The sequence below is a fragment of the Asterias amurensis genome, chromosome 10 (assembly GCF_032118995.1).
Source record: "Asterias amurensis chromosome 10, ASM3211899v1".
Lineage (NCBI taxonomy): Eukaryota > Metazoa > Echinodermata > Asteroidea > Forcipulatida > Asteriidae > Asterias > Asterias amurensis.
The window spans coordinates 6,933,061-6,953,214 of NC_092657.1; the positions used below are offsets into that span (position 1 = coordinate 6,933,061).

Consider the following 20,154-nt stretch of genomic DNA (forward strand, 5'->3'; position numbering starts at 1 on the left):
TGTTATCTTGAAACACCTTTCCCTGTCTTACCATAATCAGGGATTCTGGCTCTTAACCCATTTTGTTGTATGCCTCCCATCTTTGACCCCTTTGCTTGGTTACTGACAATTATTGCTGATGTTCATCGCAACCGATTTACCCAAAACGCGACAAACAAATCATTTATTAAGGGCGGGCAAAAGAAACGCTGATCTTACTCATCACAATACAACGATTTAGCTTGAATAGGGGCTTTTGCAACTTTTGAAATTCGACCTTAAGCCACTCAAGTGTCCATAAATCCACTAAACAACATCGTAGCGCAACACAAGATGTGTCAAAATGTGCAGAAATTAACGGTGAATAGAAATTAATAATTATTTTTTGGCATACTATTTCAGGTTCCGATATATCTGACCATTTGTAAGTGTTTAGATACTTTATTGGCGCAGTTTAGTATTCTGTCATGTGTGTTTGTTAAACGTAGCTTCCAGAAAACATGCAAACAGTTGGGGGTCCCCTTATCGCCAGAAAAGGAGGTTGGCCCAACTACCAAAATAACATACCTGGGGCTGGAAACAATCATCTAAGTGTCCACACATAATGAAACTGTTGAGATTTTTTATACTGCAATGCCTGAAATCAAATGTTGCGTTTTGTGCTAAACACATTCCTGGGAAATTGAATAATAAAGCTGATGCTTTGTCCCGGTTCCAGATGGAGCGTTTCCGTCAAATTGCACCAGACGCAGCAGGAATAGGCACCCCTGTACCACAATTCCTGTGGACAATCTGAACAAGGAAGCCCATCGCTTATTTAAATCTACATTAACATCAACAACATGGAAATCATATCAGTCTAGACTCTCTCATAACGTTTAGGCATTGTTATAATTAAGTTCCATTAGGACAATGTACAGTCGTATATCAATTAATTTAACTTAATCTGTCCTTCCACAAATATACACCAAATGGAATGATGAAAGTATAACACTTTCACCAAACTAGCTAATTTTGTGCAAAACAAACAAACAAACAAACATGTGCTAAATACATCATCAAGAATATGTGCTCGTTGCTGTTGTGTTTCTTTTTCTTAATTTTTCAGACTCAATGACAACATGGATAATGGGCGACTCAATCGTAGCCCATGCGGGAAACAATGGAGAACAGCTACCCGGGGGAGGACGTACCATCTGGTCCGGTGTGTCAGGTGCAAGGTGTGCGGGCCTGAACGGTCGGCTACAGAGGCTCATGCACAAAAACCCCGCACCGACGACACTAATCCTCCACTTAGGAACCAATGATATCCTTAAGAGTTCAACCTGGGAGATAGGTAAACGGGTAAAAGATAATATTAGGGTATCCGCCAGCTGTTGCCTCACACAAGAATAATCTGGTCAGACATTATGATCAGATTAGCATACCCAGATGAAATTAAGAAAGGGGCAGGGCTGGCAGCCACAAGGAATATAAATAAGATAGCTCACAAGTTTTGTAGAGAGGCAATAGCATCAAATGCTCATGTGATCACCCATTCAAGTGTCTTTAATGGAACAAACTTAAGGGTAGAAGACAAGCCTATATACAAATGGGACGGCACTCACCCATCAGAATTTGGCTACACTGTATTCAGACAAACGCTATCACAAGCATTAATTTTCTTCAACACAAACCCAGATAACTTCTCTTAACCACCAGGATCAGCAGAAGTGAGCAAAAAATGAATAAAAATTCAGAAAAGGATATTGTAATAAGGATATAAGGATAGTTACAACAATAATAATAATAATTTAAACCCCAATTACTTGTAACAAAAAGGGGAGGGGGGATTTAGCAAGTTGCTAGCATTGCATGACGAGCAACTTGTTTGGTGGTTTGTAAAATATGTACTAAAATTATGATAAAATATAAATAATTAGATGGAATTCATAGTCTCTTTCAGGTAGACTCCTGTGAGAAATGCTTCGGCAGACGCTCGGAGCAGGTGACGTATTATGTATACATGTATACTTATAACAAGAAACAAAAATTAAGAAGTCAGCCATTAAATCTCATGTGCATGCTTGTTTTTATTGCCAGGTCCCTTTGGCTTCACCGGTAATAGACACTGTGAGGTGGAGTCAGTGCTTTGGAGTAGACACTTCCAAAGCCGTTTATATTGGGATGCAATGTTTTGCAAGTCCGCGGCGAACTTATTTGAATTGAATGTTCTTGGATTCCCGGTAGACATCAGGAAGGTCCTCAAGTATTATCACTGGAGGAAAAGAACTGTGTGTAGTGGCATTTTGTCCACTTTGTTGTAAACCTTTTGAGTTGGCTGACTCCTTTCATTGTTTAAATGTTTTCTGTTGAACAAAAGAGTAAAAATTGAGAGAAATAAATTTTGACCCTGTCCGTGCTAGACAGCGAACAACAAATACTTTGTGTCATGAGTCTTTCATTATTTGTCCGGGATAAGACTAGCCTTTAGTTTTGTATACCTCCTAAGACTAGTCTTAAATTAGGACTAGTCCAAACTCTTTTTAAAATCGACCCCAGGAAAAACTTTCACTGGGTTATCATTCGTGCATTACACAGAAGGACATAAAAAGAATGTTTAAGTACACAACTGTCACGACTGGGATTCAAACCCGCAATACGGTGATCAGTAACGCCGGCTCTTGAGTAAGGTTGTCTTATCCACTTGGTTACGACACGTCAAAATAACGCTCAAAGATTCCCGAAACTAGGTGGTTGTGAATCGCAACTAGAAATGTTAAGTTTCAAACGAACTGAAATTAAATGTCAGGGTTGATTGCTGTCTATTACGAAGATAATTTTGACAGTTTAGGTCACAAACAAGGACATTTCACTGCTTTTGTTGTACCAGTCACCGTTATTTACAGTCTAGATTCACCTGTATCGATAGAACAGACGCTCCGTGCAGTTGATTGATTATTACTCCTTGGTTTACTAACTGCATTAAGTGAGTTGTCTGAGTACCGTCCACGCCGTCTAACGCATTCAAACGCCTCGGTAAACGCAGCTCTGTATTGTGCGTTAAACGCGCAGTAAATGATTGGATTAACAACAGTGTTAATCCGTAAGGGACTTTGAACAATCCAATCTGCGTACTTCCCAAAAAGAACACTGATAGGATTATCAGCACCCTCAAAGAATGAGCAGATTCAACCAGTAAGAATTAACAAAGTGAAAGGAGCTTGACATAAGAAGAACACCACACCGTTAACTACCAACATCTTCGCCACTTGGTTACGGACGTGCCGCGCCTTTGAGTTAGATTTTGCATTCTTGCAATCTGCGTTGAAATCCTTGCGTTTGTTCAACATGTGGATGATGCGAGCATACATGTAGACGTTTCCGATCATTGCAATACACCAAGGGATGACAAGAAGAGGCTCGCTGATGTACTCTATCCAGTCAGCTCCCGGTATGGGACCGCAACGTGAAATCTTTGAGGGGAATCCTTTGTACATGTCTTCTTCGGGCCACCGTAGGCATATGACCCGATGTTTAGCGAATAGTGGAGTTATGATTAGTGAAAAACCTACTCCAATGCCCCAGCAGATTGCAACCTTTTTATAGGTTCGTCTCCGACTGCGCATCTTAAGATGTTGGATTGGATGACACAATGCGAGGTATCTTTCAAACGTCACTATGGTTACCAGTGCAATGGATGTCTCCAATGCCGTGATTAATGCAAAGTTAAATGTGACGCAGCCAAGAGTAGTGCCGAATGGCTCATGTTTTAACACTTGTGAGAAGGCAACTCTCCCCAAATCTTTCCCAGAAAACAAGATCAAAAAGAGCACATCGGACAGTGCCAAGTTTGCTAAGTACAAATCAGTTTCCGATCTTAGTTGGGGACTGCGGAAAAAGACGAACAAAAGTAACAAGTTGGTGAGAAGACCTAGGCCTAAGATTATAGGCACACCTACGGTAATGATGAAGAAATCCACGGAATCGAAGATCCACTCTGACAAATACTCTTCCGTGATGATTCTGTGGTCGTCACATGATTCTGTTGAACCCATTGTGAAACAACACTTGAACTCTTGTAAACACCGATGCCTATTCACGACAAAAATGGTGTGTGAACTTGTAGGTGTAACTGGCTCCTTAGAGTGTAAGTCGGTAATACCCAGATGTAAACTCACTGAACAATGGTGTGTTTGTATTGCCTTACGTCCAAGAACATTAACAAAAGGGACAATAGGTCCTCACTAGTCGGTTCTTTGTTTTCAGGTGTCCTCACAAGTCCTTTGTGTACAAAACCATTGGTGATTGCTTCAATACAGGAACAACAGAAAGTACAATAGGTGTCCTCTAACGTATAGGTGTGCTGTAGGGGTGATTGTGTAGGTGTGTGTGGCTCCAACGAGTGAAGTCGGCAATACCCAGTTGTTGAGTATCAGACGAACGATATACGAACGATATACGATGTATTAAATGGCACTCAAAAAGCGAAGCAATAAACTTGCGGATTGGTTGTCTGCGTCTGCGCAGAACGTAGTCTACATGTAGTTTGAGTCCGCACTGCTGGTAGCAAGCATCGAGTATCTAATAACAAATTACAAGGTCAGTCTATTGTCTGTTTATCTATAAAGGACTGGTCTTTCAATCAACCGAAGTATTGTGAGCTTTCCAAGGGAATCCAGACTTTAGTTGAATAGATGACATAATTTTCAAAGAAAAGCCACGGCATGATGAAGCTTGAAGGTCAATGTCATATAATCAACTTGTTAAATTACTTACGCTAATACCGCTGGTGCTCACTAATGACTTTCTGGTTTATTGGGTATTTATTGATTACTGTAAGCTGGAAGGCCGTAAAATTCCTGTTTGGCCATTCACAGAGTCAAGATTCTAAAGAGCAATTGCATTCCAATGCGAAATAAGTAAATTAAATCTTTTGAAACTCGACCATTGATTTCAATGTCACGGCTTTCTTTATGGTTTGTTTCCACTAAGGTTTGAATCCCAAGGTGCACACACCCTCCATTAGGGGAAGACTGCACAAATAAAACCCTCCATAGGGGAAGACATGGGTTGATTAACGACCACAGACCGGTGGAACAAACAAACAATGGACTGACCCAGCGACTGGTAAGTAAAGACTTGTATAGACGATGCTGTGACATCACTTGTTTACAAAAGAGTCACAGAGCCTGGACATCCTGCAGGCACGATTTGTACATAGTCTAATGGAACAAAAACATAAAGTTGTATATTTTATGGAGATTGCACCGTCTAATTCCTAACAACTTTTGATATGATCAAAGAGGGCACAATTTAAAACTTGTCCAGCTTTTACTTTCATCATAACCCTTGGATTTGTGTGGAAATTATGACACAAAATGTCAACTTTCCCATAAGACGGACCTTAGTAGTGCTTTGCCTGCCAGAATACTCAAAGATTGTACAAGGCCACACTGATTGTAAACAAAGTTCACGTGGTCTACATGGAATACCAGGGAAAATGCACAGGGGCGGTAGAGGTAGCGCTACTTGTGCGCCACCGACTTTGAAAGTATTCACATTCGACCCTCGTGCCCGGCTACTGCACTGGTCGTAAACTGGGCTCCTGTCTTACTTGATATCTAGGTATAATTTGACCCATATCACCCCTGGTAATACCCGATATCTAGGTCTAACTTGACCCATATCACCTCTGGTATAGTTCTTTATATCTAGATCTACTTTGACCCATATCACCCCTGGTAGTACTTGATATCTAGGTCTAACTTGACCCATATCACCCCTGGTAGTACCCGATATCTAGGTCAAACTTGATCCATATCACCCCTGGTAGTTCTTGATATCTAGGTCTAACTTGACCCATATCACTCCTGGTAGTACCCGATATCTAGGTCAAACTTGATCCATATCACCCCTGGTAGTTCTTGATATCTAGGTCTAACTTGACCCATATCACCCCTGGTAGTACTTGATATCAAAGTCTAACTTGACCCATATCACCCCTGGTAGTACTTGATATATAGGTCTTACTTGACCCATATCACCCCCTGGTAGTACTTGATATCTAGTTCTAACTTGACCCATTTCACCCCTGGCAGTTCATGGTAGGACTTGATATCTGGGTCAATAACCCATGGTAGTACTCAAGTACTATATCTGGGTCAATCACCCTCTGGAAGTACTTGATACCTAGGTCTAACTTGACCCATATCACCCCTGGTCGTACTTGATATCTAGGTCAAACTTGACCCATATCACCTCTGATAATACTTAATGTCTGAGTCTAACTTGACTCATATCACCCCCTGGTGGTATTTTTTATCACGGTCAAACTTGACCAAATCACCCCTGGTCGTACTTAATTTATGGGTCAAATTTGACCCATATTACCTCTGATAGAACTTGATGTCCGAATCTAACTTGACCCATATCACCCCCTGGTAGTATTTCATATCAAGGTCTAACAAGGTCTTACTTGACCCATATCACCCCTGGTCGTACTTGATTTCTGTGTCAAACTTGAAAAATATCACCTCAGATAGAACTTGATGTCTAAGTCTAACTTGACCCATATCACCCCCTGGTAGTGTCCGATATCTATGTCAAACTTGATCCATACCACCCCGGGTAGTTCTTGATATATGGGTCAATCGACCCGTGGTAGTACTTTATATTTGTGTCAAACTTGACCCATATCACCTCTGATAGTACTTGAGGTCTTAGTCTAACGTGACCCATATCACCCCTGGTAGTGTTTGATATGTAGGTCTTACTTGACCCATATCACCCCTGGTCATACTTGATACCTGGTCTAACCTGACCCAGCTTGTGATTACAGGTGTAGGTTTATGGGTACTATGTTATAAGTGAAAGTTACACGTGATTCAATAAATGAGTCACCCATGTGACGTGCAATGTGTCCTCCTTTTCTAGAAGCAATCAATCATGTTAATTAAATAAGTTAATAGGATACAGCGGTAACGGTATTCTACTCTGTTTAATGTACCATTATCTGCAAGCAAACAACCTCCCATGCATGTCTTTTAAATTAATTTTCCAATTTAGGTTCCTTTACAGCAAGATCCGTAATGGAAAGTCATTAGATTATGTTTTGTGAAAGCCGGGTACTACCATAAACAGACAATGGACTTGCCTTGTAATTGGTTCATAAAGGAGCATTTCAATGCAAGGGGGTACGTCAGCAGCCACGATCAGTGAAATTGTCATTCCTTAATGTTCAACGATTCGTTAATTATATCGGCCTAGTTTGGGAGAATTAAATAGAAAACGCGATGTTTTCCCCCAGCAGTGCGGAGACAGCGCAAGTACGATATCAGCAAACGATCAGCCACATCGTATCTATCCGGTATATCATTCGTTTGATAGCTAAACCTTATACCATTGTTAGGGTCGTTGCCGTGTGATAAAGGCCCGAGCCGATGATATAGCTTGAAGATCATCACTGATATCAATTTGACGTGTTTAAGGAGTTTATACAATCCTTGCTAATGCCCTGCTAACGGAAAACACCTGTAAGAGTTTATCACAATCACGTACGATGGGATCCGATATAACTGTAGACGATTGCAAGGTACAAGGAGCTATAAATATCACTGAGGAGACTCTTGAGCAGATCTTTAGTCAAGTTGATACCTTCATAATAACAATTGTGGTACCAATAATCTTAGGTCTAGGTCTTCTGATCAACTTGTTACTTTTGTTCGTCTTTCTCCGCGTTCCCAGACTTAGATCAGAAACTGATGTGTACTTAGCACACTTGGCATTGTCTGATGTGATCTATTTGATTGTATGTTCTGCTCGCGATATAAGGAGGTTTGTTGCTTCACCGTTGTTATGGGATGAGCCATTCAGCAGTTCTGCTGGATGTGTTCTTTATAACTTTGCATTCCAAACACCATTTGCCGCATCCATGGCGTTTGTCACTGTGGTATCATTTGAAAGATACCTCGCCCTGTGTCATCCAATCCAACATCTTAAGATCCGCAATCGGGGACGAACCTATAAAATGGTTGCAATCTGCTGGGGCATTGGGGTTGTGTTTGCCGTTCTAATAACTCCGAATTTCGCCAAATACGGAGTACAGTGTCTACGGTGGCCTGAAGAGGACATGTATATAGGACTCCCGTCTCATCGTGCATACTGTACTTATATATTTGGTTGGACGGAATACATAAGCGAGCCTCTGACAAACATTCCGTGGTGTATTGCAATGATCGGAAACGTCTACATGTATGCTCGCATCATCCACATGCTGAACAAACGCAAGGGTGTAAAAGCAGAAGGAAAAACTGTGAAAGCCAACTCAAAAGCGCGGGAGATCCGTAACCAAGTCGCAAAAATGTTGGTAGTAAACGGTATAGTATTCTTCTTATGCCAGGCTCCTTTCGCTACGTTAAACCTTTCTACGTGGATCTGCCAAATATTGGGTATTGGGAGTCCTTTAGATGAGGCATTCGGTGTACATGTTGACTGGATGGTGCTTATCCCTTTAAGGATCAACACTATTGTTAATCCACTCATATACTGCGCGTTTAATTCACAATACAGAGCGGCGTTTATCCAAGCGTTTTGAAAAAGAAACAAAGTAACCTATTGAGTACGTAATTTCACCAACGTGAGGTAAAAGTAAACAAACAATGTTATTAACCACGTGTCGGAATTAATATATACGTGTAATATCTGGTTAGTACACACCTAAAAGTATTCCTTGTCGAGAAAACATGTGAAGAGTTTTGTTGTTATCAAACACATTGATGAGCGTTTGTACACAAACATATGGGAAAAGTGATTTTTTTTTGCAATAAAAAAAATGCTCAATCCTGCCAGCTGGGCATGCATCGGAGTTGTATACTAGACACATTGAAGAACAAATTTCTGCAAACAAATCTTAGTTGTACTCAATGTCACGCTTTGCCTAAATTTTGGGGTTTGGCTCCTGGACCACTATGGCTATATTTAAACTACGGTATCATTAAAGGTACGTTAAAGTCACCTGGAAATATAATTTTTTTTTCTTTCAAACATAAGAGTATATGCTTACGAACAATAAAACAATTTTTTTAGTAATTGTCTGTCACGATTTATATGTTTAAAAAATATATATAGTTGTTTGGGGGGCTGACTCCGCCTACCCCTTTTGTGACGTCAATCGAGGCAGACTTTGCTTGCAATGCGTATAGTAAACACACGTGCAAAGTACAAGTACGTCCAAGTCGTGAGTTGGTACATTTCAAAAAGTGTTTTTCTGCATTCAGCAGCAATACACCTGGTCGGCAATGCCGGAAAAAAAAACCTCACGACTTGGTCCGTACATGTACTTTGCAATTGTGTTTACTCTACGCATTACAGGCAAAGTCTGCCTCGATTGACGTCACGAACAGCGCCCTCTCGGGTCGGGGTCTACTCTTAAATTTGTAAATAAGATAAGAACTGATTTTTTAAAACATTAGTTAACTGTTTATTCACATTCCACTCATCAAAACACATATATTAGTGACAAAAGCTTTATTTTGAAAAAATACCACTTCCAGGTGACTTTAAGAGAAAACAATATATCTCATGACAACGACTTTATAAGCAACAGTCATGACTTGTATATTTTTTTCAAAGGACTTCATACTCTTAAGTATGAATTTATTGTCATATTATGTCAAAGTCATGACTTCTAATGATCATCGTAATATACAAAATCATAAATATGAATCCCACAATTTACAGATAATATGACCTTTTTGGCACAATTTATAACATAAATTGATTCACAACTATGTGGGATTGTGTTCTTTGCTTGGCTTGCAGTTAAAACTGAACGCATTGTACAAAAAAAAATACCGCGTAAGTGTTTTTTAAGCCTAATTATAGTTACTAGCGGGATGCCGCGCTTCGCACGGCACCCCGCTAGATGACGGAAATCCTTTACACAAATATTTCGAAATGTAATGTGGGTGAGGGTGTTATACGCCTCTCTTAATATTTATGCATGACGTCATAATTCTAACCCAAAATGAGGCTATGGCGCACATCCGCCACTACTTGCAGTGGCTGCGCCCACAGCCTCGTTTTGGGTTAGATTGACGACGTACCTTAGCACACTGATTAAGAGAGAAGTATTAATAATAAATAATAATAATAAATCTTATAAAGCGCTGGTATCTAGAAAACTATTCACTGCGCTAAAAAATGACCAAGGGAAAAATTAATGGTAGGCTTGACTGAAGAGGTAAGTTTTGAGATTGGATTTGAATGAAGAAATGTCAGGTTGTGATCTAAGGTTGAGAGGCAAGTCGTTCCACAGGCGGGGGGCTGCAACCGAGAAACTTCTATCCCCATATGTTTTCAACCTGGAAGGTGGAACGGCAAGCAAGTTGGCATCACTGGACCTTAGCTGGCGAACGGGCTTATACGGCAGGAGAAGCCTCTGCAAGTACAACGGGGATGAAGTTTCTGTCATACAACGGTATGTTGTGCAAAGGAGTTTGAAGATGATGCGTTGCTCAACAGGGAGCCAGTGTAATGCTTTAAGAACCGGGGTGATATGCTCAAACTTTTTTGAGCGTGTTAGGATACGAGCTGCAATGTTCTGGATTCTCTGAAGGTGATGCAAGGTGGAAGCTGGAAGTCCATATAAGAGTGAGTTGCAGTAGTCGAGCCGAGACGTTACAAGTGCGTGAATGAGTTGCTCTGCTGTTTTGTCAGAGAGCAATGAGCGGATGTGGTTTATGTTCTTCAAGTGGTACATGGCGATGCGGGAGGTTTTTTTGACGTTGGTTGTGAAGTTCATGTGCCTGTCAAAGATGACACCAAGGTTTCTAGCTGTGTTGCTACAAGGAATGACATGGCCATCAATCAGGATGCTGTGAATGGTGTTGTGACGATGTTGACTTTGGGAGTTCAGCAAGAGGATGACTGTCTTGTCGCTATTGAGTTGAAGTTTGTTTGCGACCATCCATTCCTTAACTTCGGCAACACACGCTTCTGTACGGGCAACTGCAGTGTTTGCGTCCGTGGAGACAAATGGCAGATATAGTTGTGCGTCATCCGCGTAAAGCTGAACGGACAGACCGTGGTTACGAGCAATGTTCGCAACAGGTGAAAAGTACAAGGAAAATAACACTGGACTGAGCACCGACCCCTGAGGGACGCCAAAACGTGGTGTAGTGTTGGATGAGAAGGACCCGTCAATTTTTACATTTTGGGTGCGATTTTCCAGATATGAAGTAAACCACTTCAAAGCAGTTCCAGTGATACCGAAATTGTAGTGAAGACGTTGAAGGAGGATTTGGTGGTCGATAGTGTCAAAAGCAGCAGAAAGGTCAAGTAACACTAAAATTACAGAGAGGGACAGAGGTTATAATAACTTTGTATATTTGGATTGGGAATTGTATTTAAAATGATTGAGGGTGTTAAGCTCTAAAGATTCATATAACATTCATAAGATTTCTATACTTTTATTATTTGGGTTGGTTTTCTTTGATTCTTTTTTTTTCTTTCTTTTTTTTGTGTCTCAAGAAAAAATCGTATCAGTGTTTTGCCATTTGTTTCTCTTTATCCATGCCCATGTATACTTATTTCGACTTGTTTGTTGATGTTTTGGTGTATAGTTTTGGTAACTCCTGGTCCATGAGGGAGCGACATATTGATATAATGAATGTTTCTTGAAATCGATGTTAAAGGTTAGTTGTGGATGTAATGTTGTATAGGCCCATATTGTTTTTTTTTTTTTTTTTCTAAAAAAGGGGGTTGTGTTTGTCTCTTCATTTCGTTCTTTTAGAGATGTAAATTGTTGATTAGTGTAACAAAAATGGTAGTGTTACAGGGGTGTGGGTGTCACAAGATAGTTGTTCAATTGTGTGTTACCTTGTTGGTCTAATTATTATGCTGAAGATTGAAATAAGATTGAAGATTGAAATATGAGGTACATTATAACAAAGGATATATATGAGGTCATGTCAATCTATCCTGGATGAAGACAAAGTAAACGCATAATCCGTATAAATTGATTATTTTGTCCCCGACTTTTGAGGATAGTTTTCATTCAATGGGCTATGTCATTGTATTAATTTTATTATCTCAACTGAACTGAGTGTTTCCCCGCTAAGCCAAATAATAAGGGTAATTACCTAGTGGATTATAAAATATAACACACTGTTATAATTACACAGTATTTTCTTGTACGGAGCGCATTGGGTATAATTCACGTGCACGCAAGTGTCTTCGCATTGGCGACCAATCAGGAGGTCTTTGTGGAAGAGCCAATCAGACCATAGGGCAACTATGATCAGACCAAAACATTTTTCTAACCTGATGAATTTGGCATCAGTGGTATTTTGGTTCCCTTCTCAACAAATCATAAGTACCTCCATAGTCACCGTAAATAAACGCGCCGAGTTACTCGACAAATCATTTTTGACAAAAAACAAACAAAGTGACGACATTGACAAAAGTCAAAAAAGAGCCTGTAGAACCATCTTAGGTCATTCTTATCTGTCTTATACTGACTACTGATGCCTTAGAATTGTGTAATCTTGACTCTTTATCTAACCGAAGGGTGGACCACTGCCGTGGGTTTGCGGAGGGTTTGCCTTAATCAGACCGAACCAGTGGTCTCCTCCCTCCATCCAGGTTGACAAGTCATGGCAGATGCCTCCGAAGTGCCACCAACATATCTCAGCTCCGTGTCAAAACCAATAGTTTTCAAAATAGCCCAATTGCTTATTTCATTAATTTGCTTCACACCCAATGATTATGTTGTTTTCTCTTTCTCTGGTTGCACTTTGCATTCCATGTTTTTAATAAAATCATTGTTTTTTTGCTAGTCTTATTGATTGTATTCCTCATCCAGTCCTTTTTCCGTGTGTTTTTGATGACGTGTTTTAATCCTACCTACTATTTGCTTCATGTTTTTAATTGTGCTATTTTGTATTGTTGCAATTCATCATTGTTTGTATTCCACCAGTCCTTTACATGTGTGTTTTTTAATATCTTTTAATAATAATGATAATTATAATAATAATAATGTTTTTGTACTATTTAATTATTGTAAATCGTGTGCATTTTGGCCTGTGGGCCACGAAATGTGATTCCAATAAAATGAAATGAAATGAAAAGTAAGAGACTGGTTTAATATCCTCCTCAACAATAGGAGAAATCCGACTAAAAAGGCTTGAATAGTCACAGCCAATATCCGCAGAGTTGATCCGACTGAAAGGGAAGAAAGTAAACACCTTATAAAAAAAACGCACTGGTTGGCGGTCCGCCGGTTCAATCGTGTTGAACAGATGGTAGCGAAAAAGTTCAACGTTATATCTGCAAAATTGTATTGAAAATAAACACATTGAACGATTGGTTGCTTTCGTTGAATTATTGTTTGCTTTATTTCCAATAACGCTACTATTTTTAGAATCTTGGGCCCTTACTTGTGCATCGCGATTTATGGAGCGCCACGTCCCACGATACATCGTTAAGTTGTTACAGCACTAAATAAAGCGAGTTTTCGGAAGATGCTGGGTGTGCCACAAATCTATCTACTGTTTGTTTACCACCGCTTTTTGTTGATGGGGGGGGGGGGGGGTAAAGAGCGTCGGAGATTATTGGAAGTCCGAGGTCGCCACCCTAAAGTGATCCCACGGCGACCTCCTACACCAAGCAACAGGTGGCCTGTCTCAAAACCAGACAACACACCACTCACAATACACTGACCAGAATGTAAGGAGAGGTTGGGCTCGAATTACATACTTACTTTATTTGTGTAAGGCCCCCCCCCCCCCCAACCCCAAAATGTTATTAATTCCCACAGGCTCATTCCAGCCTATAGCCCTATAGTTACCTAATGTTTCCAAAATTATAAAGCTCCCGTTTGATCCCATCCTTGTCCATTTGTCATGCCGTTTGGAAGTCAATGCTTTTTTTATAAATTATTCTCCATTTAATCTTTTCAACAAATGAGTCACCTGTCAGAAAGATTTCTAGGAAGTCTGGTAACAACATCGACCACTGGTTGACATATGGTCGCCTGCGAAACATCAATTTGAGTTACTTCATTCATCCAATGCAAATTCGTGAGATTTGTTTCGGTTTTGCCCTGGCACCCAGCCTCTTTGGCACCCAGCCTCTTCGACCCCCTGCGCGGCAATGAATGAACCACTCTGGAAAACCATGCTTAGCACAACCCAAAATTCACCCGACCAAAAAGGGCGGATCGAATGCCGGGTGGGCGGGCAAGGGGCAATGGGTGAACCAATCCGGAGAACCATCTGCGACACTGTCCAATGAGTCGCCTGTCAAAAAGATTTCTAGGAAGTCTGGTAACAACATCGACCAGTGGTTGACACACGGTCCCCGCCCAAACTTCCTCCAATCAGACGACTCGTAAGTGGGAGTTCGGGTCAGGGTTTTGTAGACTTGTGTCAATCGTGTTGTTGAATTCGGCAAGGATGCCATGCCACTGTACCTTCTAATTTCCATCCAAGATGGCGCGGGTTACGCTTTTAATAGTATAGATACGATGATATATAAATTAAACACGGAATAACTATTCGCCCTGGCGCTTTGCTATTTTGCTTGGGCGCTTTACTATCTAGCCGGGGCGATCTACTATTTCTCACAGAAATTGTTCACCTTAGTTGAATAGATGAAGTAATTTCAAAAGAAAAGCCACGGCATGATGAAGTTTGAAGGTCAATGTCATATTAAATCAAATTTATAAATTACTTACTCTAATACGTTGGTGCTCACTAATGACTTTCTGGCTTATAGGGTATTAATTGGTTACTCCATAGAGCAAGGACCATGCTCTATGATTAATCTTAGTTGGAAGGCCGACAAATTCATGTTGGGCCATCAACAGAGTCAAGATCCTAAAAGAGCAAATTCATTTAAATGCGATATAAGTAAATTAAATCTTTTGAAACTCGACCATTGATTTCAATGTCACGGCTTTCTTTATGGTTTGTTTCCACTAAGGTGTGAATCCCAAGGTGCACACACCCTCCATTAGGGGAAGACATTTGTTGATTAACGACGACAGACCAGTGGAACAAACAATGGACGGAATACCGGGGCGGAAGAGGTAGCGCTACTAGTGCGCCACCTACGTTGTAAATAACCTAATTCGACCCTCGTACCCGGTAATAACTGACGTTACACTTCGAGGCTCTTGAATAACGCAAGAGACCTGCCACAAAACCGGCGTGTATTTTTACCTTTGACCTCCATTCATTTCACATAGAGATACGCAGTCAAATTCTGTTGCGGACGTGACAGCAGTGTACTGTTTCTAACTATATCCATATCACCCCTGGTAGTACTTTAATATCTAGGTCAAACTTGATCCATATCAACCCTGGTAGTACTTGATATCTGCGTCAATCACCCCCTGGTAGTTGATATCTAGGTCTAACTTGACCCATATTACCCTCCTGTATTACTTGGTATATGGGTCTGACTTGACATATATATTAAACCCGGTAGAACTTGATATCTGGGTCAATCACCCCCTGGTGGTACTTGGTATGTACGTCTAACTTGACAAATATCACCCCATGGTAGAAGTTGATATCTGGGTCAAACTTGACCATAACACCCCTTGGTAGTACTTGATATCTAGGTCAAACTTTACCCAAATCACCCCTGGTAGTGCTTGATGTAGCTGGGTTTAACTTGACCCATATCACTTCCTGGTAGTAGGTGATATTCGGGCAAAACTTGAGCCATATCACTACCTGGTAACTTGATATCTGGGTCAAACATGACCGCCGCAACCCATGGCATTACTTGATTTCTGGGTCAAACTTGAGCCATATTACCCCTAGTAGTTCTTGATATCTTGGTCAAACTTGACCCATTTCACCCCCTGGTAGTACTGGGTTTTTAAAGTAATGTGACCGGAACTCGCATTCTGGGTCAGTTTGACCTATCTAGAGCCCTTTTCACACTACAGGTATTTCCCGGGAAATTCCCGGGAAATGTTAGTCGTTCTGTTCACACTACAAAACATTTCCCGGGAAATAACATTTTCCCGGGAAATAATTTACCCAGTTAAGGGGTAGGGTTAAAGGAGTTAACCCCGGGAAAAAACGTTTTTCCCGGGAAAAGCAGCTAGTGAAAACGAAAGCGGGTTTAACTTACCCAACCTATTTACATGTACTTGGCCGTTGGTGGACTTTTGTTGTCCAGAGTCAGATTGGAGTTCTTCGATCGACATTGCTGTCTACCACCTGACAGTAAATATTTTAGTTCAACTTGTTGCTCAATTTCTTACGATGGGTAGAAGTGACCAATTGAGTGATGATGAAGTTTTTTAAACTAGTTGCATTTTTGGCCGACGATGCAGTAAAAAAAAAGCTAGATGGGCATATAGGCATACAAGAAACGGGAAAGTTTTCTCAAAATTGACTGACTGCCTGCGTGAAGCTGGATATGAACGGACCCCTGCCCATTGCAGATAAAAACTGAAAACCTTGGGAAAAAAGACTATAGGTCGGTAGGATAATAGTTTTGTTTTTCAATGCCTAAATATTTTCTTTTGCATAAGTGTTCTCCTCTTCTTCTTTTTATAGAAGAAACATACATTTAAAAGTCTTTATGAAGCCATGAAAAAAATGCTAGCCAATATAGGGTTAAAGCCTATTCCGTGTTCTTTCTTTGCACAATACGGAAAACAGCACTGCTGATGTTGGAAGGGAAGATTGCTTCTTTTTATTTCTACTGCAATATTGTCGGATTGTGCAAAATCGACCATGCGGTATTTTTTTTCTATAAAACCTTTAATTATCTTGGCCCTAACATCATGGACATTATTATGCAATCCTTCGAAAATGCCATTCAGAAAATTTCTAGGCCTTACCCCAGGGTTGATTCCCTTAACCCTGCCCATGAGCAGGGTTAATTATTTCCTGGGAAGACGTCATTTCCCGGGAAATTCCCGGGAGTATTTTTGTAGTGTGAACAGATCAACCAAATGTCCCCGGGAATTTCCCGGGAAATAACTATAGTGTGAACAGGCAAAAATTGAGATGAACGCCAACACAAAACCTCTGGGTAAAACACGGACACAAAAGTCCATTCAATTACAGTTCTCAAAAGAAAAAAAAGCTTTTGCAGATGGAAAGCTCCCTTTCGCTTTTTCTAGTTGCAACTTGCTCCCACCAGTGGCCGCTCTTCATAGTAGACCAGATTGACCTTTGACCAATACTTCCAGCAAGTGCCATGAAACCCGTCAATCGCACGACAAATTCCATCCGATTGTTATACCGCATGTCTTTAAAACACTGTCACAGCAATCGTCTTCTCCTGACAAGACGTCAGCGACGTCTTCCCCGAACTGCAAGACTTCTTCTCCACCGTAATCACACAATATATTGGTATAACAACACGCAAATACACAATTAATGTGCAGCCATTTTGGGTCGCATGTGGCAAGGATTTTGCAGCCGGCCGCGTGGCATTGTGGGAACGGACTTCCGTCCACAAACATTGTAACTTCCGCATGGGCTGACCTGTTTACCACATTTCCTGGGGTTTGATCGTAAGTGTGAAACGACCGTGCATATTCCTAGGAAATAGTTCTCCCGGGAGTTACCAAATTGGGATAGTGAGAACGGTTGCTGGGGTGGCGGTGGGGTTAAAAACTTCCGGGATTTTCCCGGGAGTCGATTTCCCGGGAAATGGCTCTGTAGTGTGAAAAGGGCTTAGGTGTCATTTTGAAATGTATTTCGGGTCAAAATTACCCAGAACTTGACTAGGCCACATTTGGGGGCTCGGACTTCTTCAGAGTCTACACCATTGACGATCAGGTTACTGTGTGAGAACTTTGTGAAAATTACTCAAAAATCAATAAACGAGCAAGCCCGCTGATATGCTATTTGTTCTCCTTTTCTAGTAGAAGCAATCAATCGTGTTAATTCGGTAACGGTATTCTACTCTGTTTAATGTACCCTTGACAATTATCTGCAAGCAAACAACCTCCCATGCATGTCTTTTAAATTAATTTTCCAATTTGGGTTCCTTTACAGCAAGATCCGTAATGGAAAGTCATAGATTATGTTTTGTGAAAGCCGGGTACTACCATAAACAGACAATGGACTTGCCTTGTAATTGGTTCATAAAGGAGCATTTCAATGCAAGAGGGTACGTCAGCAGCCACGATCAGTGAAATTGTCATTCCTTAATGTTCAACAATTCGTTGATTGGATCGGCCTAGTTTGGGAAAACCTTAAATAGAAAACGCAATGTGTACCACCAGCAGTGCGGAGACAGTGCAAGTACGATACCAGCAAACGAGCAGCCACATCGTATCTATCCGGTATATCATTCGTTTGATAGCTAAACCTTATACCATTGTTAGGGTCTTGCCGTGTGATAAAGGCCCGAGCCGATGATATAGCTTGAAGATCATCACTGATATCAATTTGACGTGTTTAAGGAGTTTATACAATCCTTGCTAATGCCCTGCTAATGGAAAACACCTGTAAGAGTTTATCACAATCACGTACGATGGGATCCGATATAACTGTAGACGATTGCAAGGTACAAGGAGCTATAAATATCACTGAGGAGACTCTTGAGCAGATCTTTAGTCAAGTTGATACCTTCATAATAACAATTGTGGTACCAATAATCTTAGGTCTAGGTCTTCTGATCAACTTGTTACTTTTGTTCGTCTTTCTCCGCGTTCCCAGACTTAGATCAGAAACTGATGTGTACTTGGCACACTTGGCATTGTCTGATGTGATCTATTTGATTGTACGTTCTGCTCACGATATATGGAGGTTTGTTGCTTCACCGTTGTTATGGGATGAACCATTCAGCAGTTCTGCTGGATGTGTTCTTTATAACTTTGCATTCCAAACACCATTTGCCGCATCCATGGCGTTTGTCACTGTGGTATCATTTGAAAGATACCTCGCCCTGTGTCATCCAATCCAACATCTTAAGATACGCAGTCGGAGACGAACCTATAAAATGGTTGCAATCTGCTGGGGCATTGGAGTTGTGTTTGCCGTTCTAATAACTCCGAATTTCGCCAAATACGGAGTAAAGTGTCTACGGTGGCCTGAAGAGGACATGTATATAGGACTCCCGTCTCATCGTGCATACTGTACTTATATATTTGGTTGGACGGAATACATAAGCGAGCCTCTGACAAACATTCCGTGGTGTATTGCAATGATCGGAAACGTCTACATGTATGCTCGCATCATCCACATGCTGAACAAACGCAAGGGTGTAAAAGCAGAAGGAAAAACTGTGAAAGCCAACTCAAAAGCGCGGGAGATCCGTAACCAAGTCGCAAAAATGTTGGTAGTAAACGGTATAGTATTCTTCTTATGCCAGGCTCCTTTCGCTACGTTAAACCTTTCTGCGTGGATCTGCCAAATATTGGGTATTGATAGTCCTTTAGATGAGGCATTCGGCGTACATGTTGACTGGATGGTGCTTATCCCTTTACGGATCAACACTTTTGTTAATCCACTCATATACTGCGCGTTTAATTCACAATACAGAGCGGCGTTTATCCAAGCGTTTGGATGCAACAGACGCCGTCAGGGGCAGCACTCGACCAATCATCCTACTCATGTTAACAGGTATGCATCACGAAGCGTCTGTCCTACGGAAACCGATAACACTAGACTTTGAAAGAGTGGGGAGTGGTTGTTACGTTGAAGCGTCTGTTCTACGGAAACCGATAACACTAGACTTTGAAAGAGTGGGGAGTGGTTGTTGGGTTGAAGATCTTCTTCTTCATCTAACACGAGTTATGCCGCTCTAATTATTCAGGATATCATTTAAGAGTGCAATAGACGCGCCTTGTTCTGTAGGGATACACGCATGCCAGTGCGAGCGGCCCAGATTACTCCAACGTACAATATGTCTATATGGCTATATTTAAACTACGGGATCATTAAAGGTACGTTAAGAGAAAACTATCTCATGACAACGGCTTTATAAGCAACAGTCATGACTTGTATTTTTTTTTTATTACTTCATACTCTTAAGTATAAATTTATTGGCATATTTTGTCAAACTAATGACTTCTAATGATCATCATAATATACAAACTCATAAATATAAATCCCAAATTTTACAAATAATATGACCTTTTGGCACAATTTATAACATAAACTGATTCACAACTATGTGGAATTGTGTTCTCTGCTTGGCTTAATTGCAGTT

At 40.8% G+C, this 20,154-nt stretch overlaps 3 protein-coding genes across 3 annotated transcripts; 2 read left to right on the forward strand and 1 right to left on the reverse strand.

The window, feature by feature from the left end:
* Positions 1–3,149: 3,149 nt before the first annotated feature.
* Positions 3,150–4,016, reverse strand: LOC139943462 (lysophosphatidic acid receptor 4-like). Its single transcript, XM_071940272.1, has one exon. It carries the CDS (start codon positions 4,014–4,016, stop codon positions 3,150–3,152), a length of 867 nt encoding a protein of 288 aa, XP_071796373.1.
* Positions 4,017–7,519: 3,503 nt separating this feature from the next.
* LOC139943463 (neuromedin-U receptor 2-like) lies at positions 7,520–8,554 on the forward strand. The gene has a single exon (XM_071940273.1). It carries the CDS (start codon positions 7,520–7,522, stop codon positions 8,552–8,554), a length of 1,035 nt encoding a protein of 344 aa, XP_071796374.1.
* Positions 8,555–18,474: 9,920 nt separating this feature from the next.
* LOC139943464 (neuromedin-U receptor 2-like) lies at positions 18,475–19,617 on the forward strand. Its single transcript, XM_071940275.1, has one exon. The coding sequence runs from the start codon at positions 18,475–18,477 to the stop codon at positions 19,615–19,617; it is 1,143 nt and encodes a 380-aa protein (XP_071796376.1).
* The last annotated feature ends 537 nt before the right edge of the window (positions 19,618–20,154 follow it).